This window comes from Centropristis striata, chromosome 21 (assembly GCF_030273125.1).
Source record: "Centropristis striata isolate RG_2023a ecotype Rhode Island chromosome 21, C.striata_1.0, whole genome shotgun sequence".
In the NCBI taxonomy this organism is placed as follows: Eukaryota; Metazoa; Chordata; class Actinopteri; order Perciformes; family Serranidae; genus Centropristis; species Centropristis striata.
Window position 1 is genome coordinate 6035556 of NC_081537.1, and position 23594 is coordinate 6059149.

General features: G+C 38.9%; 1 protein-coding gene across 3 annotated transcripts in view; it reads left to right on the forward strand.

Annotated features, from left to right (window-relative positions):
- Positions 1 to 3570: 3570 nt before the first annotated feature.
- The window catches only part of ep300a (E1A binding protein p300 a), a 42550-nt gene continuing 22526 nt past the window's right edge, over positions 3571 to 23594 (forward strand). For 2 of the 3 annotated variants that reach the window (XM_059324293.1, XM_059324294.1), the window contains exons 1-14: positions 3571 to 4093; positions 6871 to 7541; positions 9630 to 9809; positions 10837 to 11167; positions 14333 to 14452; positions 14655 to 14894; positions 15922 to 16027; positions 16123 to 16248; positions 16936 to 17053; positions 18193 to 18334; positions 19328 to 19402; positions 20633 to 20718; positions 21019 to 21171; positions 22038 to 22526. In XM_059324293.1, coding sequence (XP_059180276.1) covers positions 4000 to 4093; positions 6871 to 7541; positions 9630 to 9809; positions 10837 to 11167; positions 14333 to 14452; positions 14655 to 14894; positions 15922 to 16027; positions 16123 to 16248; positions 16936 to 17053; positions 18193 to 18334; positions 19328 to 19402; positions 20633 to 20718; positions 21019 to 21171; positions 22038 to 22526 — 2931 coding nt within the window. In that variant the 5' untranslated portion in view covers positions 3571 to 3999. The remainder of the gene's footprint in view (positions 4094 to 6870; positions 7542 to 9629; positions 9810 to 10836; positions 11168 to 14332; positions 14453 to 14654; positions 14895 to 15921; positions 16028 to 16122; positions 16249 to 16935; positions 17054 to 18192; positions 18335 to 19327; positions 19403 to 20632; positions 20719 to 21018; positions 21172 to 22037; positions 22527 to 23594) is intronic. The other variant, XM_059324295.1, reaches the window with a different exon arrangement.

Genomic DNA, 23594 nt, shown 5'->3' on the forward strand with positions numbered 1-23594 from the left:
CAATTGTATGCATACAGCATGCAACAGTACATACTTTGTAAGGGAAGCTGGAGTACATAATAAAAGTAAAGCAAAACTTTTTGGAATGCAGCTGACATCTATTTCTGGCACATTAAATAGTTTGGTGGTACAGACGATTCAAACACACCCATATTCTTAAGAACCGTACATGCTTTCAGTTGATTAAAACTAATTAAAAAGGAAATATTTAATTGACGTATTCCAGCTTTTAAGCCTACTATTGTTGTTTTGTGGATAAGAGAACATGAATGAATGGCTGTGAAACAGTTACATCTATATATCAGTGTATACTGTCTGCAACAGCTCTAATGCTGCTGTAGTGCAGGCTTCTGAGAAAATGTTGGCTTTTCAAACTAGTTGTTGCATTCTGGTAGTAAAGTTTAAAAGTTTAAAAACTACGGGATCATTTTAAAGTCAAAACTCTAGGAACAAATGCACTTTTACAAGTGGAATATGAACATCAGGATAGGCTGAGAAATTGCATTCTTCTTGTGTGATGGAGGATTTGCAAATGTATGCATGCAACAGCTCTAATGCTGCTGTAGTGCAGGCTTCTGAGAAAATGTTGGCTTCTCAAACTTGCAAAAATGGCCTTTTAAAAAAGTGCATGGGACATGTCCCCTGTGTCCCCTCAAAAAATTACATCCATGCATAACTGTGTGTTTGTGAATGCTCTGCTGCACTAAGTGCTTATTTTCCTCTTTTGAACAAGGTACAGGCTGCAGAACTGATTATCAACTTGATAATTTGCAGTTCAGATAACTGTTGAACCTAATCCAACTTTATTTTTTTGCAACTTCCTCTCAAAGCAGATGTTCAAGTTGCTGTACGGCTGAATTTCATTTTAATAACTTTTCTTTTATTGTTATTGTTATTGTTTTTTATTATTCTTTTATTGTTATTGTTATTGTTATTTAGGTACACTATGTTATATGTACTATGCTGTACACTAATATTTGATACATGAACTACAAGCAAGGTAATGGTCTCAGAACATTTTTATTTTTAGAAACTTTGGAACTTTACCAACAACAACTGAATTGAAAATAGGAATAAATAAATAAGAAAACACAGATCTTCATCAAATTAAGAATGGCAAAGACTGAAAATAAATAAAATGTCGACATACAAATGCAATAAAAATAAACATAAAAATGAAATTTAAATGTACATTTATATTTGATACATGCCCCGGGCGCCCCCTGCCAATTTGGCGCCCTAGGCAGCCGCCTTGGTGGTGTTAGAAAAATTGCATGAGTAAACCTTCAAAATTGAATTATCTGACACCAACAGGAAAATACCTCACCAATTATTTCTGCGCAGTCTTTGATGGGGAAATGATGAGCTGGAGTCGTCCGAGTTCTCAGTTTAACATAGTTTTATTACAATACGTCAAGAAATGTGAATTACAGAGCTCTGGGATTCACTTTAGGAATCAGTTTAACTGTCCCTGATACACACAGACAGGTTTCAGGTCATGAAGTCTGAAAACCTCGTCTCTCCTCCTGCAAAAAACCCCAGTTTTACACTAACATCGTTTAATTATATCATGAAGGTAGATTTCTTCCAGGAAGTCCCGCCTTCCCCCTCCGCTGATTCGCCAGTCTTCTTTCTTGTGGCCTGCTAACGAACTTGTTATGACGAACATACTGCCTTATTATGTTCTACAGAAATATAACAACTATTTTTCAGAGTTCTACATGTTCCTTTAAAGGTTAAAAAACTATAAGACAGACAATACTATTTTTTGTGATTATAGAATCTTAATTAGTTTAAGCAAATGGAATATATGTAATGAAAGTAATCATAGTTTTCTACATCAATATTAACACACAAACACAATCAATGTATCAAAATCATATTACCTGATTAATATAAATGCATAGAGATAGACACAGTGGCGGTTCTAGACCAATTTTACTGTGGGGGCCAAGGAGGGGCCAGTGTTTAATCAGAGGGGCACATTAGCACATTAAAAAATGGCAAAGATGATATTTAAGCATTCAAAATCTTTGAATGTCTTGAAAAAGACACAAAATGACCAAAAAAGACACAAAATGAGAAGACAGAATAACCCCAAAAAAACCCACAGAAGACATAAAAATGACCAAAAAAGACACAAAATGACCAAAAAAAGACACAAAATAACTAAAACAGACACTAAAAAGACACATAAATGACACCAATGACAAAAAAGACACAAAATGACAAAAAAAAGACACAAAATAACTAAAAAAGACACTAAAAAGACACATAAATGACACCAATGACAAAAAAGACACAAAATGACAAAAAAAAAAGACACAAAATAACTAAAAAAGACACAACAACAGACACAAAATTACCAAAAAAAGACACAAAATGACTTGCAAAGACATGTAAAGACATGAAAATGATTCAAAAATGGACAAAATAGCCCAATAAGACTCCAGAGAGTTAAACTATTATACAATGTTCACATTCTGGGTTCCTTTTGTGTACAATGAGATATTGTTTGAACAAAAAAAAGGTTAGAATTGTTCCATTGTTCATTGTTATAAATTGACCATTTTATTATTAATTTGACACAGGGGCCACAGCAGGGGCCAACGGCTTCTTCACAGGGGCAGTGGCCCCTGTAGGCCCCTGTGTAGAACCGCCACTGGATAGACATTATCAAGGGTTCAGTAAATTACGCATGCATAGTGACCTTGTAATGACTGTTGGGAGAAAAATGTCAAAGAGGAAAAGAGAGGAAGACAGTATCCAGTGGCGGTTCTACACAGGGGCCTACAGGGGCCACTGCCCCTGTGAAGAAGCCTTTGGCCCCTGCTGTGGCCCCTGTGTCAAATTAATAATAAAATGGTCAATTTATAACAATGAACAATGGAACAATTCTAACCTTTTTTTTTGTTCAAACAACATCTCATTGCACACAAAAGGAACCCAGAATGTGAACATTGTATAATAGTTTAACTCTATGGAGTCTTATAGGGCTATTTTGTCCATTTTTTAATCATTTTCATGTCTTTACATGTCTTTGCAAGTCATTTTGTGTCTTTTTTTGGTAATTTTGTGTCTGTTGTTGTGTCTTTTTTAGTTATTTTGTGTCTTTTTTTTGTCATTTTGTGTCTTTTTTGTCATTGGTGTCATTTATGTGTCTTTTTAGTGTCTTTTTTAGTTATTTTGTGTCTTTTTTTTTTGTCATTTTGTGTCTTTTTTGTCATTGGTGTCATTTATGTGTCTTTTTAGTGTCTGTTTTAGTTATTTTGTGTCTTTTTTTGGTCATTTTGTGTCTTTTTTGGTCATTTTGTGTCTTTTTCAAGACATTCAAAGATTTTGAATGCTTAAATATCATCTTTGCCATTTTTTAATGTGCTAATGTGCCCCTCTGATTAAACACTGTAATGACTGTTGGGAGAAAAATGTCAAAGAGGAAAAAGAGAGGAAAACAGTAACATTTCATTTTCAACAAGTATAATATTCAAATTATTCTAACAGTGGCCTGTAGGAATAACCAGCAGCACCACCAGCATCACTTCGCAGGCAAACAAGCCTCTCCTGCCCGACATTATCTCCATCAGACTCCGCTGGAGAGGAGGTCGAAATGACGGATGCAGCCATGGGAGACAGTTTATTTACATCCTAAGAAAGAGGCTGTGTGAGTTTAGAGGGAAGCCGCTGCGTGTGTCTCCCTCTCTACTTTCACCGACCCCCTCCTCCTCCTCCTCCACCTCCTCCTCCTCCTCCTCCGCTGGCACAAATTTATAAAGAACAAAAAATCGTCGGAGGGAGGGAGGGGGGTTGATTCACGCCGAGGCTGAAACCGAGAGGCGAACCCAGGGAAAGAGGAGTGATTCTACACGGGACTTTCCCCCTCTTAGTCCCCCAAAAGGAGGGGGAAAAGTCGCACTATTGGAAACGAGACGGAATGAGCTACTAAGGGCGTGAAAACGTCTGCAATTGTGGATACTTTATATATTTTTATTTCGAAAAAATATGGCCGAGAACGTTCTGGACTCTGGCCCGCCTTCAGCCAAAAGGCCTAAACTCTCCTCTCCGGCACTGTCCGCCTCCGCCAGCGATGGAAATGGCAAGTATTGTTTTATGATATCACTCGTTACGGTGTTATTGGTTCAATTAGGTGTTTTTCGGCCGCTTAGGTTTACTTGAAATGGGGGGGAAGACGCGGGATTACTCTTGTGTTTTTGTCGTAGCTTGCTAACGTTAGCTAGTGGAGGAGAGCTAGCTCTCGCATGCTAACAGCCATTTTAGCCGGAGCTAGCTCTGTTAGCATCGCGGCTAACAGAGCTAGGCTAGCTCACCTCCACTCACGGTCCCATGTCTAATGGCTACTTCAGCCGGGCTCATAATAAGCTCAATGCCAAGCCAACTTATGATAAAGTTGTTAGTATTTTTACAGTTGTAGCAAATTGACAGTCAGCTACAGCTAACCATATTATGTTATTTGAGTTTTAAGGCTTGGATCATATGCTTTATCAACTTGGCTGTAAAGACTCTGCATGTCAGTGTCACAGATAATCTAAAAAGGCAATATATTTCAGTGCAATAAATTGCATCACCCTGTTACAATAATCGCCCAACTCATTTTTTCAAGTTTTGCAGGAAACACAAAAAACTTCACCAAAAGTGTGACATATGACATTTATTGATCATTTCACTCAAAAATGATGTAACAAAGGATGGCTATTGGCATAGTAATAACACTGTGGGTTAATTATGTCACTTAAGAGAAATAAAATGTGACTTAGGCAATTTTTTGAACATGCATTTGTGACTTAAGCAAGCTATGGTAACACTTTATTTTGAAGGTGGCTACATAAGAGTCACACAAGCCTGTCAGACACATGACATGACAAGTATCATGAGCATTAATGTTACTTCAAAGTGTCACATTTTATTTTGAATTAGGCATAATAAATCCACCTAAGTCACACACTTGACATAGGCCATTATCTTAAAGGGGTAAAATCACATCATCTGATCAACTGAGGCAATTTTACCATAGGTGGCCGGCATCATGAGGAGATGATTTAGGCAAAAAAAAAAAGATAATTTTGACAAAAAATGACATGGGCGATTATTTTAACAGTGTGACGTTATATAGAAATGGCTTTCTTGACAATACTGCACTGATCCTCAAAATATATCATGCAATATAACGTAAACGTGTGCAACATCTGGATGATTGAAATGTAAAAGTTGTTCATCCACAGATGCTGAGTGCCACGGTCAACCTTCGCTGAGTGGGCAGTCTAAGATGCAGCTGTTTGTGGTTAAATGAATGATTAAGTGTTGTGTTGTCCCATCAAAACTCGGACCCTTTCCCAACTAACGCCAGCTACCGTTAATAGTGTTGAATTGGTTGCTGATGGTAGTGAGGCTAGCCTTGTGGGAGAAACTAATTTAGGCCCACAGGTCTGACTGATTGTTGAGCTCAAATTGCCATTGTTGGTGTGTGTTTTTTTTTTGTGGATGGCGTGTGACAGCAGCTGGAATAGTGGCCTGAGAGCAAAGCTGTGGAGCATGGACAGCCGCGGCGATATTAAGCAGTTAGCGTTAATCAAGTTAGCAAGCAAATACTGCCCCACTAACACAAAATAATATAGTTCACCACTTAATCATTCATTTAACCACAAACAGCTGCATCGGAGACTGCCCACTCAGCGAAGGTTGACATTTCAATCATCCAAACGTTGCACACATTTACGTTATATTGCATGATATATTTTGAGGATCAGTGCAGTATTGTCAAGAAAGCCATTTCTATATAAGTTATGCAATTTATTGCACTCAAATATATTGTCTTCATAGATTATCTGTGACACTGACATGCCGAGTCTTTACAGTTGAGTTGAGAAAGCATATGATTGATTGGTATATGTTATTGCATAGTATTACTCTTTGCACCTTAAAAAAAAAAGCAGTTTGGATATAATGTTTGCTGATCATTATTTGATCATTTTCAGATTTAGTGTTAGGTTAGGGCTGCAACTGTAGATTTTTGCTATTACAGATCAAAAGTCACATTTTATTAAAATGCAAAAAAAACCAACAATGCATCATTTCTGTCATGCATCTTATTTGATTGCTTCAGTCGTGTGTCGTTGGATACAGACTGACACAATTTGCGTTTCTACCGACTTGGCTCCATTTTGTGGTATTACTTCAATAAAATGGTCCATTCGTCACCTTGTATGTGCAAACCTGTCTTTGCAACATGTTGAATCACTTTACTGGTCAGGGATTCTGTGTGCAAGCAGGCCATGTGGGCGTGTGTGCTTGCATATATGTGCATGTAGCTTTACACACACAAGCTCTTCTGGATCTCACCTGAAGTTTTAGTGCTCAGATGTGTTCTGCTTGACGGCACGTTTCTAATATCTGATGGGAGAAATTTGTAAACATCAGAGCTTTCCTTACCATTAGAAGTCTTACCAAGCGGTTTTTGTCACCAGCTAAGCCGAATCTATGTAAAATTAATGTGCAGAGCACCAAAACTAAATAAATGACTTTTTCCAGACCTGATGGTTGTAGTTAGTCCCCAGTGGACTTAAGCAAGGTTTTTATCATTAAGCTTTTTTGGTTATTGTTTATTATCTGCGGTAGCTTTTTTTGTTTCCAATATCTGATGGGAGAAATTTGTAAATACACCTCTAAACAGCCTTTTATCGGTTTTTAATGTCGACCATGCAATTGCATTTTAACTCAGTCATGCTGAAAAATGAAGGATTATACCAGCTTAACATGGCTGTGGCCCTTTTTGTCTTCCTCTCACCTTTCCCTGCTTTGTCTCCCATTTCATTGACTCCGCACATCTAAACTTTTTGCTTTTCTTCTCCATTTTAGATTTCGGCTCGCTGTTTGACTTGGAGCACGATCTCCCAGACGAGCTCATCAGCTCTAACGATCCAGGCCTGGTCAATGGAGGGGACCTCAGCCAGTTGCACACCACTCTGGGCGGAGGACCTACAGGGCTGGGTCCTGGAGGAGGCAGCGGAGGGCCAGGAGGAATGGGACTCGGACTTGGCGGAGGAGGCCAGGATGCGGTGGCCAAGCACAAACAGCTGTCTGAGCTTTTGCGTTCAGGAGCACCCACCTCGACCCAACAAGGGCACCAAGGAGCCATGGGCAGCCCGGGAGGTCCCAGTGCCATGGGGCAACACTTGGCCAACATGAAGGCATCTCCTGGCCAGGGGGCTCCACAGATGATGGGCCAGGGACAACAGCAGCACCTCTCTCCTCAGCAGCAGGCCAACATGATGCAGCAGCAACAAAACGCTGCTGCCGGGATGATGGGTGGCATGAACAGGGCCATGATGGGAGCGCAGCAGAAAGGCAATAATGGACAGCAGCAGCCAGGCATGATCGGGGGCCAGGTGATGAATGGCTCCCCCAGGATGGGCTTTGGGAATCAGGGGATGGGTGGCAACAGCAACCTGTTGGCTGAGACTCTACAGCAGCAGGGAGCTGCGGGCCAGGCTGGGATGAGAGGCCAGCAACCTGGAGCAATGAACAAGGTAGGGACTGCTTTATTCAGAGAGATGTTTTCTATGGACATTGCATAAACCATCTCGTTCATTAATTCCAAAAAAGATGGAATCTATATGGGATATAAAGGTTTTAATTTGGAAATGTGTATTGGGCTAGTAGATTTGCTTCAGTCACCAGCCAAACAACAAACTCACTATGGTAATCTAGGACTGTTATGATTATTTTCTCAATTATTCATTCAGTTGTTTGGTCTAAAAAAAGGTCAGAAAATTGATTTTTTTTTTTTTTTTAAAAGTCAGTGTTTTCCAAAACAAAAAATGATTAAAAAAAAAAAAGTCAGTATTTTCCAAAACAAAAAATGATTTTTTTTTGGTCTTCACTCAAGTTCAGTTTAATGTCATAAAGAAGCATGGAAATCAGAAAATATTCACATTTTAGAAGCTTTAATCAGAGAATTACAGCTTAAAAAACTAAATAAATCTCAAACCGATACATTGATTATCAAAATAGTTTACAATTAATGTAATAGTAGACAACTCATTGATTAGTCAATTAATCTTTGCAACTGTATAGTAAACTATTATGTCTGGTAAAATTTGATCATTCTCTAGCCATTTGGCTGACGGACAAAAAAGTGAATTTTGCACGCTTCCTGTAGCCGAATCTATGTAAAATCAATGTGCAGAGCACCAAAACTAAATAAATGACTTTTTCCAGACCTGATGGTTGAAGTTGGTCCCCAGTGGACTTTAGCAGGGTTTTTATCTTTAAGCTTTTTTGGTTATTGTTTAGAATCTGCGGTAGCTTTTCCCAATTTTTTTCACATATATAGTCATAATAATGGTCCAAGATGATGAGAAATTATATATTTTTATTTCGTAAGTGTGAAGTTTTCTTGGGGAGGACCCCCAAATGCCCCACCAAATACCTGTACCCAAGTCTTCCACAAATATAGGAAAAACACTGCAAACTCTGTTGTTCTCCTCAGCAGTCATTCATAGATCTCACATTATCTTTCCGTTAATTCTCAAAAAACCATAACCTCCAGCCCAGAACCTTACTCATTAAACAGAAACATGGACTAACTTGGCTTCAATAGTTAGTTTTATTTACATTTTCTTGGATCATAGTTAGCTTTAGTTTTTCCTTAAACTTAAGCTACTTTCTTTGCAGGCTCCATATCCAGAAGTAGATACTTTTCTAGAGAACCACAAAGTGGTACTTGAGGTCCATGTCTGTATCTGTTAACAATCATGGGCGACGCACAGCATGCTTATGCTTGGAGTTGAAGTGGCAGAAAACTGCTCTGCTTGTGTGATTGACAGTCCCACAGGAGTGACAGTAAAAATGTTGCAGAGGCAGACTGCTGCTGCTGCTGCTGCTGAATGAATGAATGTGGTGGAGACACTGATGTTTGATTTAGTCATAGAGTTTAAAAGCAGGGAGAGGGTTAGGTATAGACCCTGCTGAAGGCTATTGAAGGAATAAGGAGACATGGCAAGAGACTGATTACACTAATACATCAGTGATTAAAGGAAAATGTTCACATAACCCCTTCATTATGCAGGAAGAAAAGAGGAACCATTCATGTCAGATTGCAATTACATACGCTGCTGTCTACTCAAACTTCTGTTGATGTTAAGTTGTGATTTACATGGGTTTTTAATTATGCTTTAATGATTTAATTCCACGTTGTTTGATGCTGTAACCTGGTTAACTGATTTAGAAGTACATTTTCTCTTTTTTAGAACTAGTGGGTGACTTAATTCGTCTTTGAGTAGAAAGGATGTGGAAACTTTGGGTTTGATGGAGTTTGGGATATGTGGAAATATCCACAGGTCCTGGTCATTTCATCAAGCATTGTTTATTCAGGGAAAAATGACATTAAGCATTAAGCACTTTCACAGCAAAGCTCTGAATTAACTTTCATACAGGATGGAAGGATATAAAATGTATGATAGCAACCTCAGTAATAAAAAATAAAGTGATGAACAAGTGCAATAAAACAAAACACTAGCGGTCATGTCTGTCAAGAATGATTTACTGCAAAAAAAACGTATCACATGTCTCTTCATCATTCCCTTAATCCCTGTCTCTCCCTTTTTACCTCCTAGATGGGGATGATTGGGAACCCAGGGGGCCCTTTCGGAGGTCCGTATGCAGGGCAGGGGAATCAAGGTCTTGGAGGCGCAGGGCTGGGCCCTCAGCTCCAGAACAAAGGTCCCATGGCCAACAGCCTGGCCCAGTTCAACGTGGACAAGAAGAACCAGCCCATGCAAGGAATGGCTGCCATGGTAGGAACAAATACAAACTCAGTGAAAACATGTATTTGTAGTAATAGTTGGCAGATTTAAGTATCCAATCGAAACTTTTCCCTTATCTCTCATCTCTTCCATCCTACCTTTGTTGTGTCCTGTACAACGACATCTATTGCACGTCTGTCTGTCCTGGGAGATGGATCCCTCCTCTGTCTCTCCCTGAGGGTTCTTCTTCTTTTTCCCCTGTTAAAAGGGTTTTTTGAGGAGTTTTTCCCTGGCCGATGTGAGGGTCTAAGGACATACGGTGTCGTACCATGTACAGTAGGGTTGTCATGATACTAAAATTTTCAACTCGATACTGATACTCAGGAAAATATTCGATACTCGATACCACAAGGATTAAAACAAAGACCCCAAAATTTAACAGAAATATTTTTATTAACAAGAAAAATGCAACATGTAAAAATTAACAGAACCACTGGTTGAATATTTATAATAAAAAAACAGTTGTGCAAAAAGAAACTGCAACTATGATAACAAGCTTCAGATACTCAATACTTTTGAAAATTAGTATTCTATCCAGATACAACGTTTTAATATCGATACTTTTTTGAGTATCGATACTTTTGACAACCCTAATGTACAGTCTGTCTGGCCTACATGTCGAAGTATTCTTGAGCAAGATACTGAACCCCAAATTGCTCCCAATGCTGTGTTCATCTGTGTGTGAATGAATTCCCAATGGTGGCAGGTGGGACCGTTTAGGGTAGCCTCTGCCACCAGTATGAATGTGTGTGTGAATGAGTGCAGTCTGTAGTGTAAAGCGCTTTGAGTGGTCGCAAATCAACTAAAAAAGTGCTATATAAGTGCAGGTCCATTTACCACTGCTGTTTCTTTTCACTTGCTTCACTCCCCTCCTATTGTAAATTAAACACCGCCTCCTCTATTCTATTTCTCCTCTTCTCCCCCATCCTACTCCTTTACTGTCTACCTTACCTCTCCCTATGCCCTTTACATTACATGTTGTCTCACCAATCTCACCCCTTCTCACCCCCTTCTGCAGGGCTCCCAGCAGTCTCAAACAGGTGTGGGCGGGCCCTCGGGTGCCCCAGTGGGAGGCGCCCCAGGGATGGTGCCCAACGCTCAGTCAGGTCTGGTGGGTCCCGGCACCCAGGTTTCCGCAGCATCTGCTGCCGCCGGAGCGCCCCCCACGGCCGACCCCGAGAAGCGCAAGCTAATCCAGCAGCAACTGGTGCTCCTGCTCCACGCACACAAGTGCCAGCGGCGGGAGCAGGCCAACGGGGAAGTCCGGCAGTGCAACCTGCCACACTGCCGCACCATGAAGAACGTCCTCAACCACATGACTCACTGCCAGGCTGGCAAGTCCTGTCAGGGTGAGTTGAAAGGACGCTGCTCCTGCTCTCAGTGGGCAGATATGATGAGTCCCTGTGTTTGACAGGAAGGCTTCTTGCATTAACATTCATGTCAACCTGGTCTCACAGAAATCCGTGAAATAGCCACGGATTTGCTTAACTCAAAATCCGTGGAATAGCCACGGAATCACTCAAATTTCCGTCAAACTGACACGGATTTCGCTACAATGCAAGTTAATGACAGTCATAACCCGTGGCTATTGGTTTGTTCCAAATCACGTGACTTTCAAGGTCCCAGCGGTCAGAACAAAAAACATGGCGGACAGTTCTCTCATTTTTAGTGAAAAAAATCAATATTTTGACTTAGTTTCTGCATAAAAATGGATTTTGATGACATTTCTAGCGAGAAATATATGTTTTATTTTCTAAATCTTCACTCAGTGAATGTACATAATCACTTTGTATGTTGGAATAGCCATGGGATATGACTGTCATTAACTTGCATTGTAGCGAAATCCGTGTCAGTTTCACGGAAATTTGAGCAATTCCGTGGCTATTCCACAGATTTCTGTGCGACCAGGTTGTTCATGTTGTAATGGATAACTTAAGTTATTTAATCCTTTTTTAGGGTTGTCACGATACTAAAATGTTCAACTCGATACCGATACTCAGGAAAATATTCGATACTCGATACCATTTTCGATACCACAAGGATAAAAACAAAGACCCCAAAATTTTTTTGAACAAGGTCTTTTTATTTAAGATTTTCACATTATACAAAATACAAACATAATACAAACCGTAACTAATCCCTAGTTGCCACCCCCCACCCTCCCATCCACCAGACCTGTACCGCTAAATCAAAGACATTTAAGTCATTTAATGTACTTGTTGATAGGGTGGGTCACGTAAACAAAAATAATGGAGACAGAAAGAACATATGTGAGACTACAAGTAAGAGGTTAACATGTATTACAGGGTCACATTTTCTGCTTCCATTTGGTCTCCAAAATCCAAGAAAGGCTGCCAGGTTGCATAGAATTTCAAAACAGACCCATGGAGAGAGTATCTTATTTTTTCTAGCTTCAGATGTTGCAAAAGACCCCAAAATTTAACAGAAATATTTTTACTAACAAGAAAAATGCAACATGTTAAAATTAACAGACATATTTTCGTCATTGGTCAAACACAGACGTTAGAGACGGCTGTGTGTGTTGCTGTTTGGTTGCAGGTCGACTTTTCTTTGCTTCATTCTGGGACTTCAAGAGAGAAAATAACACTTTTCAGTCACCAACATTTATGTAAACGTATTAACTCTATGCTTATGTATACTGACACTGTGCCAATTAACGTAAAATGGGCATACTACGTGCCTGACTTATTTATCTACGTTGTTTATAATCATTAACATGACGTCAGCCTTTAATTGCTAGCTGCGGCTAATGGCTAATAATAACACAGACAACATTAATGCGGGCCACCGGCCACGATAACATCAGTAATAAGTAAGTTAGATACTTTTGAAAATGAGTATTGTATTCTTATACAACGTTTTAGTATCGATACTTTTTTGAGTATCAAAACTTTTGACAACCCTTTTTAATCCTTTTTATTTTTAGGGTTGGTACTAAATCTTGAGATTTTGGAAAGTGCTACATTTTAAGCGTGATGTTTTTAGGTTAGGAATATGCTTGAATTTTAATATACTTCTTGTAAAATGCTTGATTTTGAACATAATCTGGTGTTTTATTGACACAGTCACTCATGCAAACTAAAATTAATGTAATATTTGAATTGAACCAAGCAGTGTTTAACAGTCTAAGAGGCTACATGACATTCCCACTTTAATACATGACCCCAGTGACCCACGAAGTGTCAATATAAGTTGATTGCTGTGGGCATAAATACATTCTTAAATTGTATTTTCCACACAATTGCATTTTTATTGATATTGTAGATGGGATAACAGTTTTGAGAGTCAATTTTTGTTTTAGGCACTTTGAAAAGTGCTTTAAAGGTTTAGTGTATGCTCAAATATAAGGTTCAGTGTTGACTTCTGAGATTGAACTGCTGGAGCTCTTCCTAATGAGGGAAGATGGTACTCAATGCAGCATATAGCTCTTAAATCAGCAGGAGGCACAGGATGCATAAGGTCGTGGCCACACAGACAATACTAGTATCTGTATTGTTATTGTTTGTTTTGGGTAATACTAAAAAGATTAAATAACACCAGCATTAGGTTAACTTCGGGAAAGTTTTCCGTGTGTCAGCAGCCAATATTGGCTTTAAAATGAACTATTGGCCAACCCGCCGATATAATAATCCGATTAAATAATGTGGTGCTGCTTACTTGATTAAATGCACAACCTCGGTGCCTATGTCTGCCATATGTTCAGATTTTTTTATTGTTTGCACATCACCTCTCTGTTGCACCTTAAACACATGTTCACTTATTATGTCAATTGTGAAATTGGCCAAATCTGCCCTTGTTGTGGGTATTGTTATGATTATCTCAGGGAGAGCATCATCCAAGTTTTAAGTAGGATCTATATTTTTTTATTTTATTTGAAAGCAGCTGTCAAAAAAAAAGTATGCACTTTTAAGCATCAAGTATTTTTCTTATTTTTCACAAGGAATGAATATTACATAACAAATGTGATAAGAGTATGCTCCATAATACTGTATGCTAATTCCACTACAGAAGAGAGATGAAGATCTCTGCAATTAGTTGTGTGGGAAAAAATATCGGTAATCGGCTAAATAAGTTGCAAAAAATCGGCATATCGGATATCGGCAAAAAATCCAATATCATGCATCCCTACTTTTTAGGTAACAGGCAGGCATCCCCTAATTCATTTAACCCATTGAAGCCTGGAAATCGGATACGTCGTTTTGCAGTATTTGTATAAGCTCTCAAACACTTTTTGAATTTCATTTCTATCTGCTACAGAGGCTGAAAAATCTATTATTTAGTAGAAGCGTTGACACTTGAATTTCCAGGTGAATTTCCAGAAAAACTTCAGGTTTTAGGGGGTTATTTTTAAAATCGCCCAGAGGTTTTACAGGCATTTTAGGCCTCAATGGGTTAAATCTTCCCCCTGTTGCCTGACTTTGTTTCATTCTATCTCTTGCCCCTTTTCCCTCTCTCACAAATCTCCCCGTCTTTCTGCCCTTTTTCCTCCTCAGTTGCTCACTGTGCCTCATCGAGGCAGATCATCTCCCATTGGAAGAACTGCACGCGACACGACTGTCCTGTCTGCCTGCCGTTGAAGAACGCTGGGGACAAGAGGAACCCGCAGTGTGAGTGTCTGTATCCGACCAAACAACGTTATATTTTCCTTTTATTCACACTACACCGTACACCTTTTATAAATATCAATATTATGATTTGCAGCATGACTTTTGACTGAGTTTAACATAAATGTTCACTCAGAGATTTCTTCTGCTTGCATCCTGTAGAGCGGACCAGATTTAGTATTAACACTCTGCTCTTCTCGTGTCCTTACAGCGCTACTTGGTGCGGCCGCTGCAGGTCTGGGCAGCTCTCTTGTGGCGGTACCTGGTGGCCAACCGAGCGCTCCCAACCTCAACCCGCCGGGCCACATTGACCCCAGCTCCATAGAAAGAGCATACGCAGCCCTGGGTCTCACCTACCAGGGCAACCAGATCCAGGCTCCGACTTCCCAGCCCAACATGTCCGGCCAAGGCTTGCAAGGTCAGGCTGGCATGAGGCCTCTGAACCCAATGGGTGAGTTAGGCTGCTTCTTCAGTACTTCTGCTGTGCAGGAAGGTACTTTAGCATGCAGAGCATAGCATTTTTACAAGGCCCAGACAAGAATTTTAAAGTAAGGGAATTATATAGAGCAGGGGTGTCAAACTCAAATTACCTGGGGGCTGCTGGAGGCAGTATCAAAATGACACAAAAAAGACACAAAGTTACTAAAAAAATGACACAAAATTACTAAAAAAAAGACACAAAATTACTAAAAAAAGACACAAAATGACCAAAAAAGGACACAGAATTACCAAAAAAAGACACAAAATTATTTTTTTAAAAAGACACAAAATGACCCAAAAAAGACACAAAATGATTACAAAAAGACACAAAATTACCCCAAAAAAGACTCAAAATGACCCAAAAAAGACACAAAATGACCAAAAAAGAAAGAAAAAACTAAATTACTTAAAAAAGACACAAATTGACCCAAAAAGGACACAGAATTACCAAAAAAATACACAAAATTATTTTTTTAAAAGACACAAAATGACCCAAAAAATACACAAAATTATTACAGACACAAAATGACCAAAAAAAGACACAGAATTACCAAAAAAGACACAAAATTATTTTTTTTAAAAAGACACAAAATTACCCAAAAAAGACACAAAATTACCAGAATAAAGTAATTGAAGGGACCTTCCACACACAACACGGTAAAGTGCAATTCATATAAAACTCACATTAAACTTTCATATCAAGGTGGAGGCCACAAAATATCATCACGAGGGCCACAATTGGCCCGCGGGCCGCGAGTTTGAGACCCATGATGTAGAGATTTCGATGCATCAAGTGGCATTCAGTAGCCATGTATGACCAGAAGGGACTCTGAAAAGTGCTCGCTAAAAGTATCTATAAAGAGCTCCAGGTTAAAAAAAAGAAAACAATAGATGCAGTCTTAAGAATATGCCCAAGATCAAGGTATATAACTTTGTTATTATCAGTATGAGAACATGTGGCAGAGTTATAATGTCCTGTCTTTATTTTTTATCGGTAGGTGCGAATCCTATGGGAGTCAATGGCGGCGTGGGATCTTCCCCTCAGAGCCAACAAGCCAGCCTGCTGCAGGACACCATGATGCACCTCAACGTGAACAGCCATGGGTAAGGCCCATATCTTGGTCCTGGCTAAATTAGATCACAGCACACACATTTTTAGGAAGTTAATCATTAAAAAGACGCCCTCCTATCTATCCTAGTCTGCTGAACGATGCCGGTGGGGTCGGCTCCATGCCCACAGCAGGCCCGCCCTCTTCCTCAGGCATGAGGAAAAGCTGGCACGAGGACATCACGCAGGACCTACGAAACCACTTGGTACACAAACTGTAAGTATTAAAGACAAACTCTGCACTATTTCTTTTCACAGCCATACAATTTTGTTGAGTTTTTTTCAGTTTATATAATCAACAGATCTGTAAAACTGAGTTTCTGCATAAAGAAACTTGGGTAACGCTTTATAATAAGGTCCTTAATAACCATTAATTAACAAGTAATAAGGCATTGTTCTCGCTTTAGATCCGGTAGTTGCAAAAAGCATAGTTAACTTATAGTTAACTTATAATAGATGAGCAATAAAGTATATTATAATATCAATAAGCAAACAAAATAAGATTAATAAAGGCATGGCAAAGACATAATGGGTGGGTCATGGGTGTTTGTAATGCCATTATTAACACTTATATAAGCTTATAAACACACAATAATGTTAATAAGCATCTTGTAAGGACTTACAAGGGCCTTATTACTTGTTAATTAATGGTTATTACAAGGACCTTAATATAAAGCGTTCCCGAAACTTGCAAAAGTACCAGATTAAGTGTTTTTTTTGTTGTTTTTTTTTACCAGAGATGTGCTCATAACTTTCTTGGAACACAGTGTTCTTCTGCACAGCATAGCTCTGATTCATTTGAACTCCTACATGTTCTGTTTAGGCAATATTGTGACCGAGAAAAATCACCGAAAAATCACCCTCTTTCCTGTTTTTTTTTTTCTGTTTGTTCTCCTACCCACAGTGTTCAGGCCATCTTTCCGACTCCAGACCCTGCTGCCCTCAAGGACCGTCGAATGGAGAACCTGGTGGCCTACGCCAGAAAAGTTGAGGGAGACATGTATGAGTCAGCCAACAGTAGAGTAAGTTGCTTTCTTTTAAAGCTCATAACTCAGAAAAGAAGGGAGAGGCTGCTGGGAAGTGTGACTGTCATTTTACAGCTGTAGCAAACAACTTCTTGTATCATAGGTCAGTCTCAAAAGTAAAAAAAAAACATTGGTGAAAACCTAGGGCGGGGATGGGCAACTGGAGGCCCGGGGGCCACATACGGCCCAAACCCTCACTTGAAGTGGCCCTCAGTACAACTACATGCATTTGAGCATGAAATCTTAAAAGTGCAGTGTAAAAATGCACAAAATTACTTCTTGCATTAATGTTGGTCTGCTGTTCTTGCACTAAACAAAAAATCTTTTTGGTTGATATGAAATCTATTTAATCTATCTGGGTTTATGACTTAATAAACTTATTGGGGCTGAGATGGATAAGACAAAGGAAATAAAGGCAAGGTTTATTGTGACTTTTTTGAATCTCGCACCCAACAAATACCCCATTAAAAAAATAAATAAAACTAACACTAAAACTAATAAAAACTAAACTAAAACTAAGCATTTTCCAAAAAATAAAAACTAATTAAAACAAGCAAACTCACTCTAAAAACTCATTAAAACTAACTGAATTTGAAAACAAAAAATAAAAATTAAAACTAATAAAAAATCCAAAACTATTAAAACCTTGGTACAACTACATGCATTTGAGCATGAAATCTTAAAGGAGCAGTGTAAAAATGCACAAAATTAATTTTGTGCAATGCAATTAATGTTGGTCTGCTGTTCTTGCACTGAAAAAAAAAATCCCAGTAAGTGGTTATTTTTTATTTGCTTCAAACCTTTTGTATTCCTATTTATACTGTTATACATGCATTTGAGCATGAAATATGTTAAGTTACTGCACTGTAAACATATTTAAAATTGCAGTTTCATCATATCTGGTTAAGTGCACGGTCCTATATGTGGCCCTGTGGTAGTGAACATGAAAAACTGTGGCCCCCTGCAGCATTTAAGTTGCCCATCCCTGATATAGAGCATATGAGCTTAACTGGTAAATCACTTCAAGTTTGCTACAGATGAAGCCATTCTTAAGGAGTATTTTTTCAACTGCTTTTGTATTTGTAAGTTTACCCCCTTACCATATTTTCTTCAACGTCTTCTCCTCTTCCTGACAGGCTGAGTACTATCACCTGCTAGCGGAGAAGATCTATAAGATCCAGAAGGAGCTGGAAGAGAAGAGAAGGACCCGGCTCCAGAAGCAGGGTCTGGGCCTCGGGCCTGCTAGCCTGGGTCAGCCCCCCACTGGTATGCCTCCAAGTGAGTGGACATGCAGCATATGTAGATTCGGATGAGCTAATGTAACGCTGGGCTGCACACATTCATGTGAATAACAATTCAATGCGGCAGACTGTGACTTTGGGACATTTTAGCATCGCTTTGTATGTATTTGTGTCCTCTGAATAGAGTCGGTCGTTCAGGTTTAACACACATTAATAGTTGACTACCCCTCACATCTTTATTCAGTCGTTTATTGCCACAAGAGTCAGACCAAATGGACAGAATAAAGGATGAAGCATTTCGTTAGCCTCATAGCATAATTGCCTAAGTCATTTTTTGGCCAAATTGTGATATCTGCCTAACTTTACTCTCCTACTACTGCTGCATCTTTCTGCCTTATTGCCTATGTTCTCAGCCTATCAGAACACTTGTTAGAGTCCAAAATCACTTTCTGCCTTAGTCGTCTCTTTGACATTGTGTGGCATTTTTGCCACTCCATACAAACATGGCCAACTGCATGACAAAGAGGTATTAAGTCTTCTCTTTGATTCATCTGGTAAGCTAGTTTATGTTTCTTCAACTTTCTAGACAATAAATGTACTTTCAGTCAATCAAAGGGATTAGGAAAAGTGTGTTTTTACTAAGGTGTGTTTTTTAAAGGTATGATGAAGTGATGTAAACGCTAGCAAAACACTTTTTATTGCAAGTGTAAAGAGATTTGTTTTGACTAGAAATAAGATATTTTGACAAGATATAAGATAAGTATTCTTGGTTAGATTTTGAGTTTTTGCAGTGAACCTGTTCATATTTTCAGAATAGTGTTCAGTGAGCAGAAGTACTCTGTGTTTGTTCCAAAAAAAGACCAGTGTGATGTATGTATTGTTTTTTTTCTTGTTTGCCGAAACGCTCAAATATGACTTAGGCAAATATGCTATGAGGCTAACGATTTGTATAAACCTGGCACATTGTCCACCACACCCTCTCTCATCTGCACAGCTCAATATTCTTAATGTCCTGTTCCTGTTTTTACAGACGGTCCCCTCCCGGACCCGTCAATGGTGCGACCAGCTGGACCCAATCAGATGGTCAACAGGATGCAAGGCCCAGGTAAAGAACCTTTGGGAACCACGACACATTATTTACATTTGTCAGCTTATGGTAGGACCAAACATTTGACACATTTAATTGGCTGCATCAGCACAATTTTTTAAAAATTTTTATTTATTGTTGTTTGCACTTAAAAAACATACAATCGTTAGGAAATAACAGTACAAAAAACAGTAAAAGAAAATGCAGGAAAGATCAAAAAGCCCAAAGGGCTTATACGCGACCCTCCCTCTTAAACCTATAAGTAACAAAGGTGTAGAACATCTTTAGGGATTTTTTGAGCTTGGTCTTAAAAGTATTTAAAGAGGAACATGATTCTGTTAGATGTTTTATGTCATTCCACTGCACTGCACCTTGATAAACAAATGAGAATTTGGCAACAGTGGTCCTACAGAAAGGAATATGTAAATCATTCTTTCTTCTTGTAAGATGTGCATGATAATGAGAATTAAACTCAAAGTAACTATGAAAAAAAGTTAGGTAAAGATGCAGGAAGGCAAATTACTTTATACATAAGAACCCCTGTTTGATACTTATTGACCTCATAAATTGTAAGTAGTTGCAATTGTTTAAATAATGGTTTAGTTGGGGCTAAATAAGAAGAGTTAGTGGAGTAGTCGTAGTAGTAGTAGTAGTCGTAGTCGAGTAGTAGTAGTAGTCTTACAAAGGAGATGTTGATTTAAATCAAAGAGAATCTCACTAGTGATGTTATTACTCTGGTGTTGACACAGCATTGTGTTTTGAACACCATCACAGAAACAGCACTACTGTCGATAGGAACTTTTTTTTTTTTTTTTGTAATTATCTTTTTATTAGGAAATTTCACAACAATTGACAAGTACAAATGGATTTACAGCTATTAGTATCAAAATTGTACAGAGCCAAGGGTTTTGTATCAATATCTTCTTGTTCCAAATGTTCATTGTCCATTCCCTTTTAATAATATGAATATGTAGAGAAAAAAAACAAAAACAAAGACATACAATTTAACTATCTACATCCAGAGGGGTATGGAGGCAAAAAGTAGATTCATAACATGAATAAATAAATATAAATGTCTGTAGCAGTTGGGCATCATTCAGTTGTATTCATGTCGCAGTTACAGAGATACAGTGGGAGACCCAAAAAAAAAAAGGAGATGGGAACTATTTAAGAATTAAAATACAATATGTTTTGTGATTTCTACACAGAATTGTATGTATTGTATCATAACAGTCCGTGTTCTGTCAGGTATGAATCAGTTCAATCAGATGGGAATGCCGCCGATGGGCCAGAGGTCCACGCCTCCTCTCCCAATAGGACCATCTGGTAACCAGGTCAGTTCTGAACACACACCATTAATAACATGGTTTATTTTGTTTAAAATACACAATCAAAACATTCAGCACAGAAGCATGCATGTCAAAATACAATTTAAATGGACAGAGAATTGATTTAAACGTCAAATGGCTTGGTAGAAAATGTTGCAGACACTTTTTTCCACTTTAATTTGTTATTAGTCATTTCAACATTTATCTTACAGACAAACAGAACCCTGAATGTTAAACAATAATAAGAAATGCAAGGTTGCATAGGCTCTTTTTTTAACCCCTTCCAATGACTTTCAATCCCTCTAGATGGGAATAGGGGGACCCAGGATGGGACAGCCTAACGTCAACCAGCTGCAGAACCAGTATCTGTCCCAGGGACAGTTCCCTGGCTCAGGACCAGGAGTTGGAACAGCTCAGGCTGGGATGGCTCAACCTGGAGCACAGACAGGCATGGCACAGGTACGGTGGCCCCCAAAGCATTGTTTCCTGTTAGTCAGAGATGGATTAACCCTTTATCGGGCAAAAAACTATATTTGGTAACTTCAGGTAATATTTCGAGAAAAAAAGTTGCAAATTTACTTGATTAAAGTGGCAAATCTACAAGAAAAAAAGTCGCAGATTTAAGAGATTTAAAGTGGCAAAACTGCGCGAAAAAAGTCGCAGATTTACGAGAAAAAGTGGGGAAAAAGCAACTTTTTTTCTCCCAGATTCAACACTTTAAATCTCATTAATCTGCAAAAAAGTTCTGAGAAAAAAGTTGCAAATTTACTAGATTAAAGTGGCAAATCTACAAGAAAAAAAGTCGCCGATTTAAGAGATTTAAAGTGGCAAATCTGCGCGAAAAAAGTCGCAGATTTACTAGAAAAAAGTGGGAAAGGAGCAACTTTTTTCTCCCAGATTCACCACTTTAAATCTCATTAATCTGCAAAAAAAATTTGAGAAAAAAATTGCAATTTTACTAGATTAAGGTGGCAAATCTGCGCGAAAAAAGTCGCAGATTTACGAGACAAAAGTGGGAAAGGAGCAACTTTTTTCTCCCAGATTCAACACTTTTAATCTCATTAATCTGCAAAAAATTTTCTCCTAGACTTGCCACTTTATTTTCATGTTTTTTTTTAATATCCTCCAATATTCTCTAGGGTTGAAATTTGGAATTTGCAAGTATTTCAATGAGTGCCCTATTAAGGGTTAATAGAGTGTTGCAGCAACACGTCCTAAAACCAAGATATGAGTTCAATTAAACCACTGTGGACTTGGTAAATGTTCTTCTCTAGCTACATCTTTTTCTGACCCTCTTTCTGTCCTCCGTGATCTTTTACCTCCAGACGCAGATGGGCACTCCTCCCTCTCTTCCAGTCGCTAGTCCTCTAGCACAACCCGGTTCAGTCAGTGGTCCCAGTGGCGTCCCTTCAGTAGGGTCAATGGGTCCTCAGAGCGTGGGCGGCGGAGGTCCCAACTCAGCTGTTGGTGCCCCCGCTTCCTCAATGACTCCTTCTAACTCAAACCAGCAACCCAACTCCATCCCCCACCTGGCAGCCATGCGTAGCTCGCCCTCCCCTGCTCACAGCCGATCCCCCACTCCTCACCAGACGCCCCCCAGACTAGCTGGCTCCCAAACCCCACAGCCACACACCCCCAACGCACCACAGCTGGGTCCACCTTCAGCCCCCCAGCAGAACCAGCACGGCCAGGGGCCCGGCTCCAACAAGCCCCTCCAGCAGCAGCATATGGGCTCCGCTGGTTCCACCACTCCCTCTCACCCTGGAATGGGCTCCAGCTCCACGCCTCATGGCGCTCAGCTGCCACGCACTCCGGTAAGTGGGATTTAGCCTTTAATATACTTTTTAAAAAAAAAACATTTTCCCCTCATCTGGCTTGGTCTTTATCATGTGACCAAACATTAGGGTTGTCACGATACTAAAATTTTCAACTCGATACCGATACTCAGGAAAATATTTGATACTCGACACAAGGATAAAAACAAAGACCCCCCAATTTTTATTTTTTTTAAAGATTATTTTTTGGGCATTTTTGCTTTATTGAAAGTGTTAGATAGACAGGGGGAGACAGAGGGGAGGACATGTGGCAAAGGGACCTCAGGCCGGATTCGAACCCAGATCCACCGCAGGAAGGACTCAGCCTTAATGGTACGCGCTCTACCAGTGTGAGCCACCGGGACGCCCCAAGACCCCAAAATTTAACAGAAATATTTTTATTAACAAGAAAAATGCAACATGTAAAAATGAACAGAACCACAGGTTAAATATTTATAATAAAAAACAGTTGTGCAAAAAACATAAATAAATACAATAAACAATAGCAATTAGAACAATATTTTGAGGTTGTATGCTGTGCACAATATTAGGCAAGCTTGATAAAAAAATGACAATAACTTTTTTTTTTTAAACATTTGTTTATTGATTTTTCAGTGACATAACAAAATCAAGAGATGACATTACAAGAGTCAAAACAGTGTCAAGTGTAACAAGTAAAATAATAATAATAAAAATAATACATAAAATAAATATAAAATAATAAAATAAAATAAAATAAAATAAATAAATAATTAAATAAAAAAAAATAACAATAACTTAACTTAAGTTTTCATTCCTTGGCTAGGTATCGATACTTTTGAAAATGAGTATCGTATCCAGTTAAAACGTTTTAGTATCGACACTTTTGACAACCCTACCAAACATATTCCTGTTGTCTCAGTTAGGATTAAACTGCAGCATCAGTGTTTGGGTTTGTCCCAAGCTTTACCTGTTGAGCTACTCAAAGCCTCCATCTCATCAATATCCAGTCATTTAATTAATTGTATTTCTCTCTATGCATCGTTAAAGTCACATTCACTATGTCCATGCACCTGAGTTTGTTTCTGT